The following is a 13,548-nucleotide window of genomic DNA, read 5'->3' on the forward strand; positions in this document are numbered from 1 at the left end:
GGGATAGGAGGGAAGAGGGGGATCTTTGGTGTGTAAAATGAATGAAAAATTTTTCTTAATAAAAAAAGGAAAAATTATTATAAGAAGTAAATAAAAGCTGAGTAAAAATAAACATGAAAATTTGAACTCACAGAGATCCACCTGGCTCTGCCTCCCGAGTGCTGGGATTACAGGCGTGTGCCACCACAGCCTGTGAGTTCGAGGCCAGCCTGGACTACCAAGTGAGTTCCAGGAAAGGCGCAAAGCTACACAGAGAAACCCTGTCTCGAAAAACAAACAAACAAAAAATTAAAATAAACATGAAAATTTGAACCTGTGAAAAGTTTAACAAAGAATCTTTACTGTGCTTGAGCATGGAAACATCACTTGTTAATCACAGCAGGTGCAGGTCAGCTAAAAAAAACGTTAAGAAAGGAAACCACAGAGGATACAGAGTTCCCCCCCACACCAACCTCATCTCTCTACTGGCGATTCTTGGCTCCATTGTGCCCCCTGCTGGTTCTGGGCTGCCAGGAAGGTTGGTTTCTCTTGGATTATGCTGAAGCTGCTCTGTCTCCCTGGAGCAGTAACAGATCCCTGAAACTTCAGTGCTCACAGAGATCAGCTGCAGGGATGAATGGCTCCTGTTTATCTGAAGATGCTGACTGGATGTCTCAGGGACTGTTTTGAAATTGTGCCGACATGATCATCAATGTCCCTCTCAATCCCAGGCTCCTCTCTGGTGGATCCAGTTCCAGCAGTTCCCACTTGTAATAAGGCGACAAGAGGAGAGAATGGGGTCTTTGCAGCCTTCATCTGGCCTCAACTGGGTCAGAGCACCTGAACTCAGAAAAGCACAATGAATCTTGAACTCAGATGCAGCCCCTCATTTATCCATCTATGAATTCCGGAGACACTCAAATACAGGAATCAACAGAAAGAGGAGGCACCATTGTGGTAATCACAGACCAGTTAACAATTCGAGAAACATATATTCACATAGAGAAGATGAAAGTTAAGCCAGTTTAAATTGTGACTCAATATATTTTCCATAATGCATTTGCATTAATTAAGGGAACAAAAGGAGAGAAAAGATATCTCTGACAAGGATCCTCATGGGTAGAGGGTATGTCTCCTTAGACAGCTTTATCTCTCTGCCTACTTCTCCAAGATCAGGATCCTCTTATTTCTGGACAGAGAATGTGTTAGTAAAGCTTTTCAGGTGCTGAATGTTTTCACAATGAAGGATGAATTTGGAATGTGCTTACACGAATTAGTAAAGCCAAGAGAACTGCACAGGATTTTGTGTGTATGTCTGTTTAGATATCTGAAATGTAACTCCACATATTTACATAAACATTCATGCTACAGAAGGCCAATCTATTCCTCTATGTTCCTTTCTAACTTCAGGATCATATATCAGTTGTGTCTAATATTATGAGACAGAGGATCAGGTGGAACCAGACAGTTGCATGGCTTCTCTTCTATTACTGCTCAGAAATGGTTTGATGTCCTGGGGACTTCAGTTCACAGAGCAGCACCATCAGGGCAGTACACTGTTTTAGAGGAACACTTGCATATCCTAGTCAGGGTGCCGGGTGGGCTTATCTTGGCACTGCAGCTTCTGCTCTGTTCTGGGTAGTGTCTGTAGTAATGACGCACTTCATAGTCCGTTGTGGTGCAATGCTGATGCTATCATGGGTGACAATGGACAGGAGACTTTGCCTGCTTGAAGAGTATGGGTTCACAGAGACATCCTCCTCTTACAATGAATTCATTCACAAAAGTCTGGACTCTGTGAGATGGTGGAGAGATGGTGTGAGCATCTTCTCCTAAGGTACACTAATGTGTCACAATGTGTACTGAGTTGTGGCAATGTATGTGAAATTCTGAAGGGGTTTTCATTGAAAACATGCACACATTGATTTCTAGCATTCTCATTCAACCTCTGTGGATCATTTCATGCTTCTCTGCCTCAGCCTTCTTTTATTAATCATAATGCCCATCAGTTTCTTCTGTCACTGGGACATATTTGATGATTCTGAACACCACTGAAGGGCCTGAGCACCACTGGCACTATTCCTGAATCCCTTAGCAAGGAGGATTGTGTCTGGAAACTGGATCATGTCTTCTCATTCCGATTCTCTCACAGATAGAAACACCGTGGTTTCCTCAGCAGTCTGATATCTCAGCTAAAATAAGAACCCGTTTAGATGTGTTTCTGGAGTGTCTACTTTGCAAGTTATGTGTGGAGGAGGTTACAGATAACTTCTGCAGTCCATTCTTCATGAATCAGTGTGAGGCGTTTACCCACCACCCCCACAGTTCCCCAGAGTTTTCTTGAGTGTGAGCAGCAGAAAATATTAGATAGAAGGATTCATTGAGGAGAATATTGCCGAGTTATACAGATAGAAAATAAAGGATAGCCTCAAGAGGGCCTGGAACCTTTTCCAACAGGCCTGACTGTCTCTGCCCCAGGGTTTTTATAGAGATGCCAAGGGGTGGAGCAAAAGATCTCCTCCCCCAGCACAGCCAAGTGCAGACCATCTCAGACACCTGCACTCAGGTCCATGGTCCTAATCATCCTTTATGCAGACCTACTGGGTAAAGCCATGAGGAGCCTGAAAACGGGCTCCCACAAATCATTATTTGGAAATACTTTTGATGAATCGCCTAGACAGTTCAAGTCAAGGAGAATATCTGAGAAGGTTTATTGGACTTGAACCCAATCCTTCAGTTATTACGGATGATCTGGTGACAAAATTTGATCACTGAATAGGATTTTAAAAAATCCCATGCCAACAATATGTAATCATATGAGAATATTGATGAGAAAGTGTTGTCACACAGATGGACATCTACAAAAATTGAATTAATCGCTTATGAACCTTTGTGGTTCCAGGAAAACAGAGTCAAGTATAAGTTGTGGATATTGCCTGTCTACTGCCAAGAGTTTTAACTCAAACAAGAAGTTATATGTTTTGCTTATGGGAAGCATATGAATTGAAAAAAAGTATTTGATCAAATTCTAAGATTCAGCATGTAAAGAAGTAACCAGACATTTATTCACTGAAAGTGAATTCTGTTCAGAAATCCCAAACACTTCATGTTCTTGGAAAGACCAGTGTCATCACAGGAGGAAGACAATAAATAAGGTATATATAAACTCTGGTGCCATGAGAAGTACCCATTGGTAATGACATGTCTCACCAAGCCTTACTCAAAAATGTCTTCATATGCACCCATAATCATCACTAGCTTGGAAGCCTGAGGTCCCTTGCATGCAGTGTAAGATGATGGGGCTCTTTCAGTTGAATTCTCCAACAGCTATCTGAATAGTCCTTCAGTTAAAGTCTTGTAGCCATGTTAACTGCTCCATCACTGTACTCACAGAATCTATTCAGTTGTCAATAAGGAACTTCAAAATTCTTCAACATGTTGATCAATCTTCACTTTGTAGTTGAAGGAAGACAGGAGTGTGCTTAGTAAACTCATTCATGCACCACTTTTAGTTCAGTATACAGTTGCATAGGATCTAATTACAATTGGAGATGAGGATTCACAGTTACAAAAAGGTGTTGCTCAGATGATACTATCCATCAATTCATAGCATTCAGATTTCTCATGGAGAAGAACTCTGTGCTGGAGGAACATGCAGAACAAGACACTGGTCTCAGCTATACTTCTCAATGACAAACCCCAGAGATCACCGGTGCCACACGTCTCCGTGTTCTTCATTGCTTAGATATTTATTCAAACTGAAGAACCTTCAATGAAAGCATTGATACCTCTGGTAACCATGTATTTCAAACACTGTAGGAGATGGTCTTATGTGACTGTGGGTCAGGGTTCTGCAACAGGCTGTGATTATAGCACAGGATGTTTGGATAGCAGAAGACTGCATGTGGAATCAGTGATCAATGGTTAATCTCTGAAACTACCCCTCATATCTCATGAATTCCAACTTGGCTGATAAATTTATTTTCTTATTAGTAATTATACATGAATTATGGTCATATCCTGAGAATTAGACGTTGATTTAATAGGTGATCATACACTTCTGCTCCAAGATATTGACCCAATTATAGTAGAAACATGTGCTCACATTGATATCAGCATGGGGATTTATGGATCAACTTTACTAGTTTAAAAATTCCTTCTCTCTGATTCTTTTTTTTATTTTATTTTACAACACCATTCAGTTCAACATAATAGCCACAGATTGCCCTGTTCTCCCCCTCTCGCCCCCCTCCCCCTCCCCCCAGCCCACTCCCCATTCCCACCTCCTCCAGATCAAGGTCTCCCCCGAGGACCGGGATTGACCTGGTAGACTCAGTCCAGGCAGGACCAGCCCCCCCCCCTCGCAGACCGAGCCAAGCATCCCTGCATAAGTCCCAGGATTCAAACATCCAACTCATGCAACAAGCCCAGGACCCGGCACCAACACACAGCTGCCTCCCAAACAGATCAAGCCAAATGACTGTCTCACGCATTCAGGGGGCCTGATCCAGTTGGGGGCCCCTCAGCCTTTGTTCATAGATCCTGTGCTTCCATTCATTTGGTTATTTGTCCCTGTGCTTTATCCAACCTTGGCTTCAACAAAAAACCCTCTTCTTTCTCACTAATTAGACTCCCAGTGCTCCACCAGGGGCCCAGCCATGGGTGTCTGCATCCAGATTCCTCAGTCCTTGGATGGGGTTTATGGCACAACTATCAGGGTGTCTGGCCATCCCATCACCAGAGTAGATCAGTTCCTGCCGTCTCTCGACCATTGCCAGCAGTCTTTTACAGGGGTGTCTTTGTGGATCTCTGTGGGCCTCCCTAGCTCTCTGCTTTCTCCCCTTCTCATGGGGTCTTCATTTACCATGGTCTCCTATTCCTTGTTCTCCCTCTCTTTTCTTGATCGAGCTAGGATCTCCCACTCTCTTTCCCTCAACCGTCACCCTTCATTGTTCCTACTCATGACCAAGCTGTTCATGTAGATCTCATCCATTTCTCCGTGTCTGTTTTGGGGTCCCGTTTTCCAGGTAGCCTCACTGGTGATGTGAGGAGCAGTCCAGTCATCCTTGTTCCTCATCTAGCATCTTCCTATGAGTGAGTACATACCATATTTGTTTTTCTGAGTCTGGGTTACCTCACTCAGGATGATTTTTTCTAGATCCATTCATTTGCCTGCAAAACGTATGATGTCATTGTTTTTCTCTGTTGATGAGTATTCCATTGTGTATATATGCCACAATTTATTCCTCCATTTTTCAGTTGAAGGGTATCTAGGTTGTTTTCAAGTTTTGGCTATTACAAACAATGCTGATATGAACATAGCTGAGCAAGTGCTCTTGTGGTATGATTGAGCATTTCTTGGGTATATGCCCAGGAGTGGTATAGCTGGATCTTGGGGGAGATTGATTCCCAATTTTCTAAGAAAGCACCATATTGATTTCCAAAGTGGTTGTACAAGCTTGCATTCCCACCAACAGTGGAGGAGAGTTCCCCTAGTTCCACATCCTCTCCAGCATATAGTGTCTTCAGTGTTTTTGATCTTAGCCACTCTGACAGGCGTAAGGTGGTATCTCAGAGTTGTTTTGATTTGCATTTCCCTGATGATTAGGGATGTTGAGCAATTCCTTAAATGTCTTTCAGCCATTTGGGTTTCCTCTGTTGAGAATTCTCTGTTCAGTTCTAAAGCCCATTTCTCAATTGGACTGTTGGTCGTTTTGATGTCTAATTTCTTGAGAACCTTATATATTCTGGATATCAGTCCTCTGTCACATGTGGGGTTGGTGAAGATCTTTTCCCATTCTGTAGGCTGTCACTTTGCCTTGTTGACCATATTCTTTGCTCTACAAAAGCTTCTCAGTTTCAAGAGGTCCCATTGATTGATTGTTTGTCTCAGTATCTGTGCTACTGGTGTTATATTTAGGAAGTGATCTCCTATGCCAATGCATTCAAGACTACTTCCTACTTTCTCTTCTAGCAGGTTCTGAGTAGCTGGATTTATGTTGAGGACTTTGATCCACTTGGACTTAAGTTTTGTGCATGGTGACAGATATGGATCTATTTGCAGCCTTCTACACATTGATATCCAGTTATGACAGCACCATTTGTTGAAGATGCTTTCTTTTTTCCATTGTACACTTTTGGCTTCTTTGTCAAAAATTAGATGTCCATAGCTCTGTGGGTTAATGTCAGGGTCTTCAATTCAATTCCATTGGTCCACATGTCGGTTTTTATGCCAATACCAAGCTGTTTTTATTACTGTAGCTCTATAGTAGAGCTTGAAGTCAGGGATTGTGATGCCTCCAGAAGTTGTTTTATTGTACAGGTTCCTTTTAGCTATCCTGGGATTTTTGTTTTTCCATATGAAGTTGAGTATTATTCTTTCCAGGTCTGTGAAGAATTGAGTTGGTATTTTGATGGGGATTGCATTGAATCTGTAAATTGCTTTTGGTAAGATTGCCATTTTTACTATGTTAACCCTACCTATCCAAGAGCATGGGAGATCTTTCCATTTTCTGACATCTTCTTCAATTTCTTTTTTCAGGGACTTAAAGTTCTTGTCATATAGGTCCTTCACTTGCTTGGTTAGTGTTACCCCAAGGTATTTTATGTCATTTTTGGCTATTGTAAAGGGTGATGTATCTCTAACTGCCTTCTCAGCTTCTTTGTCCATTGTATATAGGAGGGCTACTGATTTTTTTGAGTTGATCTTGTATCCTGCTATGTTGCTGAAGGTGTTTATAAGCTTTATCAATTCCTGGGTGGAATCTTTGGGTCACTCAAGTATACTATCATGTCATCTGCAAATAGGGAAAGTTTGACTTCTTCCTTTCCAATTTGTATCCCCTTAATCTCCTTATGCTGTCTTATTGCTCTGGCTAGAACTTCAAGTACTATATTGAATAAGTATGGGGAGAGTGGACAGCCTTGCCTCGTTCCTGATTTTAGTGGAATTGCTTTGAGTTTCTCTCCATTTAATTTGATGTTGGCTGTTGGTTTGCTATATATTGCCTTTATTATGTTTAGGTATGTTCCCTGTATTCCTGATCGCTCCAAGACTTTTATCATGAAGGGGGTGTTGGATTTTGTCAAATGCCTTTTATGCATCTAGAGAGATGATCATGTGGTTTTTTTCTTTGAGTTTGTTTATATGGTGTATTTCATTGATGGACTTTCATATGTTGAACCACCCTTGCATCACTGGGATGATGCCTACTTGATCATGGTGGATAATTGTTCTGATGTGTTCTTGGAGTCTGTTTGCCTGTGGTGGTATTGTGTTCCCCAAAATATTGTGTACTCTAATAAATTTATCTGGGGTCAGAGAACAGACAGCCACTAGATACAAAGGTTAGAAAATGGTGGCACTCACACCTTTAATCCTAGCATTCCAGAGATAGAAATCCCTCTGGATCTCTGTGAATTCAAGGCCACATTGGAAATAGCCAAGCATGGTGACACACGCCTTTAATCCCAGAAAGCCAGCCTTTAATCCCAGGGAGTGGTGGTAGAAAGCAGGAAGATATATAAGGCGTGAGGACCAGAAACTAGTAGATTTTGGCTGGTTGAGCATTCAGGCTTTTGAGCAGTAATTCAGCTGAGACCCATTCCGGATGAGGACTCAGAGGCCTCCAGTCTGAGGAGACAAGACCAGCTGAGGATCCGGTGAGGTGAGATAGCTGTGGCTTGTTCTGTCTCTCTGATCTACCAGCATGGACCCCAATAACTCGCCTTGGGTTTGATTTTATTAATAAGAACTTTTAAAATTCCTGCTACATTTGCCAGTATTTTATTGAGTATTTTTGCATCAATGTTCACGAGGGAGATCGGTCTGTAGTTCTCTTTCTTTGTTGCATCCTTGTTTGGTTTAGGAATCAGGGTAATTGTAGCCTCATAGAAGGAGTTTGGTAATGTTCCTTCTGTTTCTATTACGTGGAACAATTTAGAGAGTATTGGTATTAACTCTTCTTTGAAGATCTGGTAGAATTCTTCTCTGAAACCATCGGGTCCTGGGCTTTTTTTGGTTGGGAGACTTTTAATGACTGTTTCTATTTCCTTAGGGGTTATTGGACTATTTAAATAGTTTATCTGGTCTTGATTTAACTTAGGTATGTGGTACCTATCCAGAAAAATGTCCATTTCTTTTAGGTTTTCCAGTTTTGTGGAGTAGAGGTTTTTGAAATATGACCTTATAATTCTCTGGATTTCCTCAATGTCTGTTGTTATGTCCCCCTTTTCATTTCTGATTTTGTTGATTTGGATTCTCTCTCTGTCTTTTGGTTAGTTTGGATAAGGGCTTGTCTATCTTGTTGATTTTCTCAAAGAACCAACTCTTTGTTTCATTAATTTTTTGTATTATTCTCTTAGTTTCTAATTTATTAATTTCACCTCTCACTTTGATAATTTCCTGGCGTCTATTCTTCCTGGGAGACTTTGCTTCTTCTTGTTCTAGAGCTTTCAGGTGTGCTGTTAAGTCACTAGTGTGGGATTTCTCCAACTTCTTTATGTGGGCATTTAGTGCTATGAATTTCCCTCTTAACACTGCTTCCATAGTGTCCCATAAGTTTGGGTATGTGGTGTCTTCATTTTCATTGATCTCTAGGAAGTCTTTAATTTCTTTCTTTATTTCTTCCTTAACCCATTGGTGATTCAGTTGAGCATTATTCAGTTTCCATGAGATTGTAGGTTTTCTGTAGTTTTTGTTGTTGTTGAAATCTAACTTTAAACCATGGTGGTCTGATAGAACACAGGAGGTTATTCTAATTGTTTTGTATCTGTTGAGATTTGGTTTGTGGCCAAGTATGTGGTCGATTTTAGAGAAAGTTCCATGGGGTGCTGAAAAGAAGGTATATTCTTTCTTGTTAGGATGGAATGTTCTGTAGATATCTATTAGGTCCAATTGGGTCATGACATCAGTTAAGTCCTTTATTTCTCTGTTAAGTTTCGATTTGGGAGATCTGTCCAGTGGTGAAAGTGGGGTGTTGAGATCTCCCACTATTAATGTGTGGGGTTTTATATGTGGTTTAAGCTTTAGTGATGTTTCTTTTACATATGTGGGTGCCCTTGTGTTTGGAGCATAAATGTTCAGAATTGAAACTTCATCTTGGTGGATCTTTCCTGTGATGAGTATGTAATGTCCTTCTTGATCTCTTTTGATTGATTTTAGTTTGAAGTCTATTTTTTTGGATATCAGGATTGCGACCCCTGCTTGTTTATTAAGACCATTTGATTGGAAAGTCTTTTCCCAGCCTTTTATTCTTAGGTAGTGTCTGTCTTTGAATTTGAGATGTGTTTCTTGTATGCAGCAGAAAGATGGGTCCTGCTTTCATATCCATTCTGTAAGTCTATGTCTTTTTATAGGTGAATTAAGTCCATTGATATTAAGGGATATTAATGACCAGTGATTCTTCATCCCTGTTATTTTTGGTGGTAGTGTGTATGTACTTCTCTTCTTTGGGGTTTACTGTTGTGGCTTTATCTATTGCCTGTGTTTTCGAGTGTGTATCTGACTTCCCTCGGATGGAATTTTCCTTCTAGTGCTTTCTGTAGGGCTGGGTTTGTGGATAGGTATTGTTTAAATCTGGCTTTGTCTTCGAATGTCTTGTTCCTTCCATCTATAATGATTGAAAGTTTTGCTGGGTATATTAGTCTGGGCTGACATCCATGGTCTCTTAGTGTCTGCATTACATCTGTCCAGGTCATTCTGGTTTCAAAGTCTCCATTGAGAAATCGGGTGTTATTCTGATGGGTTTACCTTTATAGGTCACTTGGCCTTTTTTCTTGGCTGCTCTTAATATTCTTTCTTTATTCTGTACATTTAGTTGTTTAATTATTATGTGTTGAGGGGACTTTTTTTGGGGGTCTAGTCTGTTTGGTGTTCTATAGGCTTTTGTATCTTCATAGGCATTTCCTTCTTTAAGTTGGGAAAGTTTTCTTCTATAATTTTCTTGAATATATTTTCTGTGCCTTTGAGTTGGTATTCTTCACCTTCTTCTATCCCTATAATTCGTAGGTTTGGTCTTCTCATGATGTCCCAAATTTCTTGGACATTTTGGTTCATGATTTTGTTGACTTTAGTGTTTCCTTCGACTGATGAATCTATTTCTTCTACTGTATCTTCAATGCCAGAGATCCTCTCTTCCATCTCTTGCATTCTGTTGGATATACTTGCATCTGAAGTTTCTGATCTTTTACTCAGGTTTTCCATTTCCAGCATTCCCTCTGTTTGAATCTTCTTTATTTTTTCAGTTTCCCTTTTCAGTTCTTGGACTGTTTCCTTTGTTTGTTTCATTGCTTTTTCATGATTTTCTTTCAGTGCTTTATTGTTTTCTTCCAGGACTTTATTGTTTTCTTGGAGGGCTTTATTGTTTTCTTCTAATTTGTTTGCCCTTTCCTCTAGTTGTTTACAGCATTCTTCCAATTTTCTCGTCTTTTCCTCTACACAAGCCTCTACCTTCTTCATGAAGTTACTCATAAGGCTATACTTTCTTCTGCTTCTTCCAATTTTTGGTGTTCAGGTCTAGATGTTGGAGGCAGGCTAGGTTCTGGTGATGCTATATTGCTCTTCATTTTGTTGTATGTACTTCTGCCTTGACGTCTGCCCATCTCCTTGTGGTTCCTTCTTGGTCTTATCAGTGTACTTGTTTCAGAAATAGCTGACAGATTCATGAAGTCTCTCTCTCTTGTCCAAAAGGGAGTTCTCTTGTCCAACTCTGGTCCAGAAGGGAAGTCGGGTGCAGGATGGGAGCTGGGGGCCGGTCTCTGAGTCTCAGGAAGTGGCTGGGGTATCGGGCAGATGGGCATGGGGACAGGGCTCAGAGATTTCAGGGGCTGCCGGGGGGGGGGCTTGGAAAAGGGGATCCCTCCTGGTGGGGCTAGAAGGGAACCCGCCCGGTGGCCAGAACCTGGGGCCAAGTTGGGCAGGTCTTCCCGGAGTGGCTGGTGCCCAGGGATGGGGTCCGGGTCCTACCTCTGGTCCAGAAGGGAAGTCGGGGGCAGGATGGGAGCTCCTTCTCTCTGATTCTTACATGGAGGGTGATTAGGAAATTTCTTATGCCAAGAGAATTCATTCATAGTCCTGGTTTTCCTTTCCTCAACACTTAACCACAATCTGAGTAAGTCTTCAGGTTCTTCTTCTGTGTAATCTTAGCCCCAAGGCAGTTCCTCTTTCTTCGGCTTTTTTGACACACTCCAGATATGTGCTGTGACACTGTGTCTCTTGCACAGTAATAGACGGCAGAGTCCTCAGAGGTCAGGCTTCTGAGCTCCATGTAGGCTGTGTTGGACATTGTGTCTGCATCCAGTGTGGCTCTGTCCTCAAACTTCTGTCCATAGTTTGTTTAACCAATGTTTGGGAGTATGTTTCCAATCCATTCAAACCCATGTCCAGGCTTCTGCCTCACCCAATTCATATAGGAAATGGGGAAGTTATCTGAGTCAAAATCCTTGCAGGTCACCTTTACTAAAGATCCAGGAAGCCTCAGTTCAGATCCAGACTGCTGCAGCTGAGCCTGAGAGTGGACACCTGTGGAGGGGAAACAGATTGGATGCCACTGTCACTTCACACTCTTTCTCAACCTCATGCCTAAAACTAAAGGTCCACTTACCTATTCCTGCTGCCACCAGGTAGAGCATGATCCAGCTCCAAGCCATCCTGAGAATCTGTGAGCTCAGGTACTAGGACAAGAGGGTAATAACGTGCTGCTGTTGGGTGAGTGGACATCCCTGTATTTACAACCACAAACTCTGCAATTTACATATTCATGAGGGAGGGCTTTTATTAGATCAAGACCTAATTCTCTTTGGGACAAAACAGGAAGAGGATTTCTGTGTCAGGCAGCAAGGTGGTGAGGTCTGAGCCTTAAATCTATCTGAGGAAATGTGTTTCTTGCTTGATCCTGGCACTTGTGCACATAGAGTTCTTCCATCCCACTGAGAATAAAGTTATCAACTACAGGTTCATTAATGTGAACCACCCTTTAATAGTTCAAGAGATGCCTGAACCTCCTTAGGGTCAACCATATACTTAAAGCTGAGAAGTCCATTGAGAATATCCTGGCCCAATAAGACACTAGAACAGAACATTGGAGACTGATGTCCATGTCACTCTATTGATCAAGATTATGGACACCTCTGATATCAGCTACAAAGCCTTAGAACACTTTTTTTTCCAAAATGTTTTGCAAGGTCCTGAGGCCCAAATATCCTTAAGTGGTTCATACTTATACAATGGCAATCGATAGTAATCCAAGGTGGCATTTGATGGGCTCACGTACTAGTTCTACTTAACAAAGAATATCTGCAGTCTTACAGCATGGAGTTCTCACACGTCAACTACACCATGGTTTCTGAATATAATGATGTTGACAATGAAATTCACAGAGGCTGTTGAAATCTCAATGCACAACTTCCTGTTCTACTTCTGTTGTCCTTTACTTCTAAGGGATTGTTGGATCTACAGTGCCCCCTGCTGGTTTGTGTAAGTTTGTCTGTGGTCTCAAAGACCTTCCTCTCATAATGGCTCTTGCTTCTCTTCCTCATTGTCTACTAGAAAATGTTGACTAGATATTTCGAGGACAGATGATGATCTGCACCTAAATTGTTTTCTGGGTCTCCATAAACCCCAGTCTTTTCCTTAGGTGTTGTTAGGTCTAGCTATACCATCAATAATCCCTGATGATGAAATTAATTAACATCACAATTGACGGACAGTGTTTACAAGTGCTCTACCAGGCCAATACTGGACCTGGAACTGAATTGGGGACACAACACTTATAACACCAGGAAAAGCAGGAATCATAGTCTGATATGTACAGGTCAGGTTACACCTCTAGGAAATATTTTCACATTTAAGAAGGAACCAGAATTTAAGAAAATTTCCACTGTGATTCACATTTTTTCTAATTTATCATTTCTATCATCAAAGCTGTATGTTTGCATGTAAAGACTTAAAAAGGATGGAGTGGCCCCTTTGCCAGAAACTTTTCTGAATGAAAGATGCAGCCTGTGTCCTCAGGCAGTTCTTTCCTCTTTCTGGATCCAACTTCCCCAGGCTCAGCCTCCTTTTACTCAGATGCAGGTCATGGCTTTGAAAGATTTTCAAAGACTTGGAAGTATTTGCTATAAGATTACTGAATGACAATTGTGTAGTAGAATAAATGACTATCATTTCTAAGGATTAATTCCTGAAGGAAGAACAAAATGCCTTCAACAAATGGATATTACTATAGTCAAGCAAAATTTGTCAATCAAAAAATATGAACATGTCTCTGTAGCTACCTTCTCAAATATGACATGGGCAGCATCCCAGCCTGAAGAGTGTGCCGTTCATGTCACACACTCTTGTAGACTTGCTTTGTGTCTATGGACAATCCTAAGAAAATTAAAACTGATAAAGGCCTTGCATACATACCTCATAAGGTATAAGATTTTATGATAGTTCAGTATTACTCACAAAAGCAGTTTATCATATAACTCTACAAGACAAGCCTAACACTAACATTTGTAGAACATTAACACTGTATCATGAAATCTGGAATTATTGCAGGATAATGACCTTTTTCCAATAGAGTT

The 13,548-nt window shown here is 41.2% G+C and overlaps 1 gene segment (V, D, J or C); it reads right to left on the minus strand.

Annotated features, from left to right (window-relative positions):
* Positions 1-11,196: 11,196 nt before the first annotated feature.
* On the minus strand, positions 11,197-11,668 carry LOC114688479. The segment is given in 2 exon segments: positions 11,197-11,500; positions 11,583-11,668. Coding segments are annotated over 2 exon segments (231 nt in total).
* Between the last annotated feature and the right edge of the window lie 1,880 nt (positions 11,669-13,548).

This window comes from Peromyscus leucopus, unplaced genomic scaffold (genome assembly GCF_004664715.2).
Source record: "Peromyscus leucopus breed LL Stock unplaced genomic scaffold, UCI_PerLeu_2.1 scaffold_1380, whole genome shotgun sequence".
NCBI lineage: Eukaryota > Metazoa > Chordata > Mammalia > Rodentia > Cricetidae > Peromyscus > Peromyscus leucopus.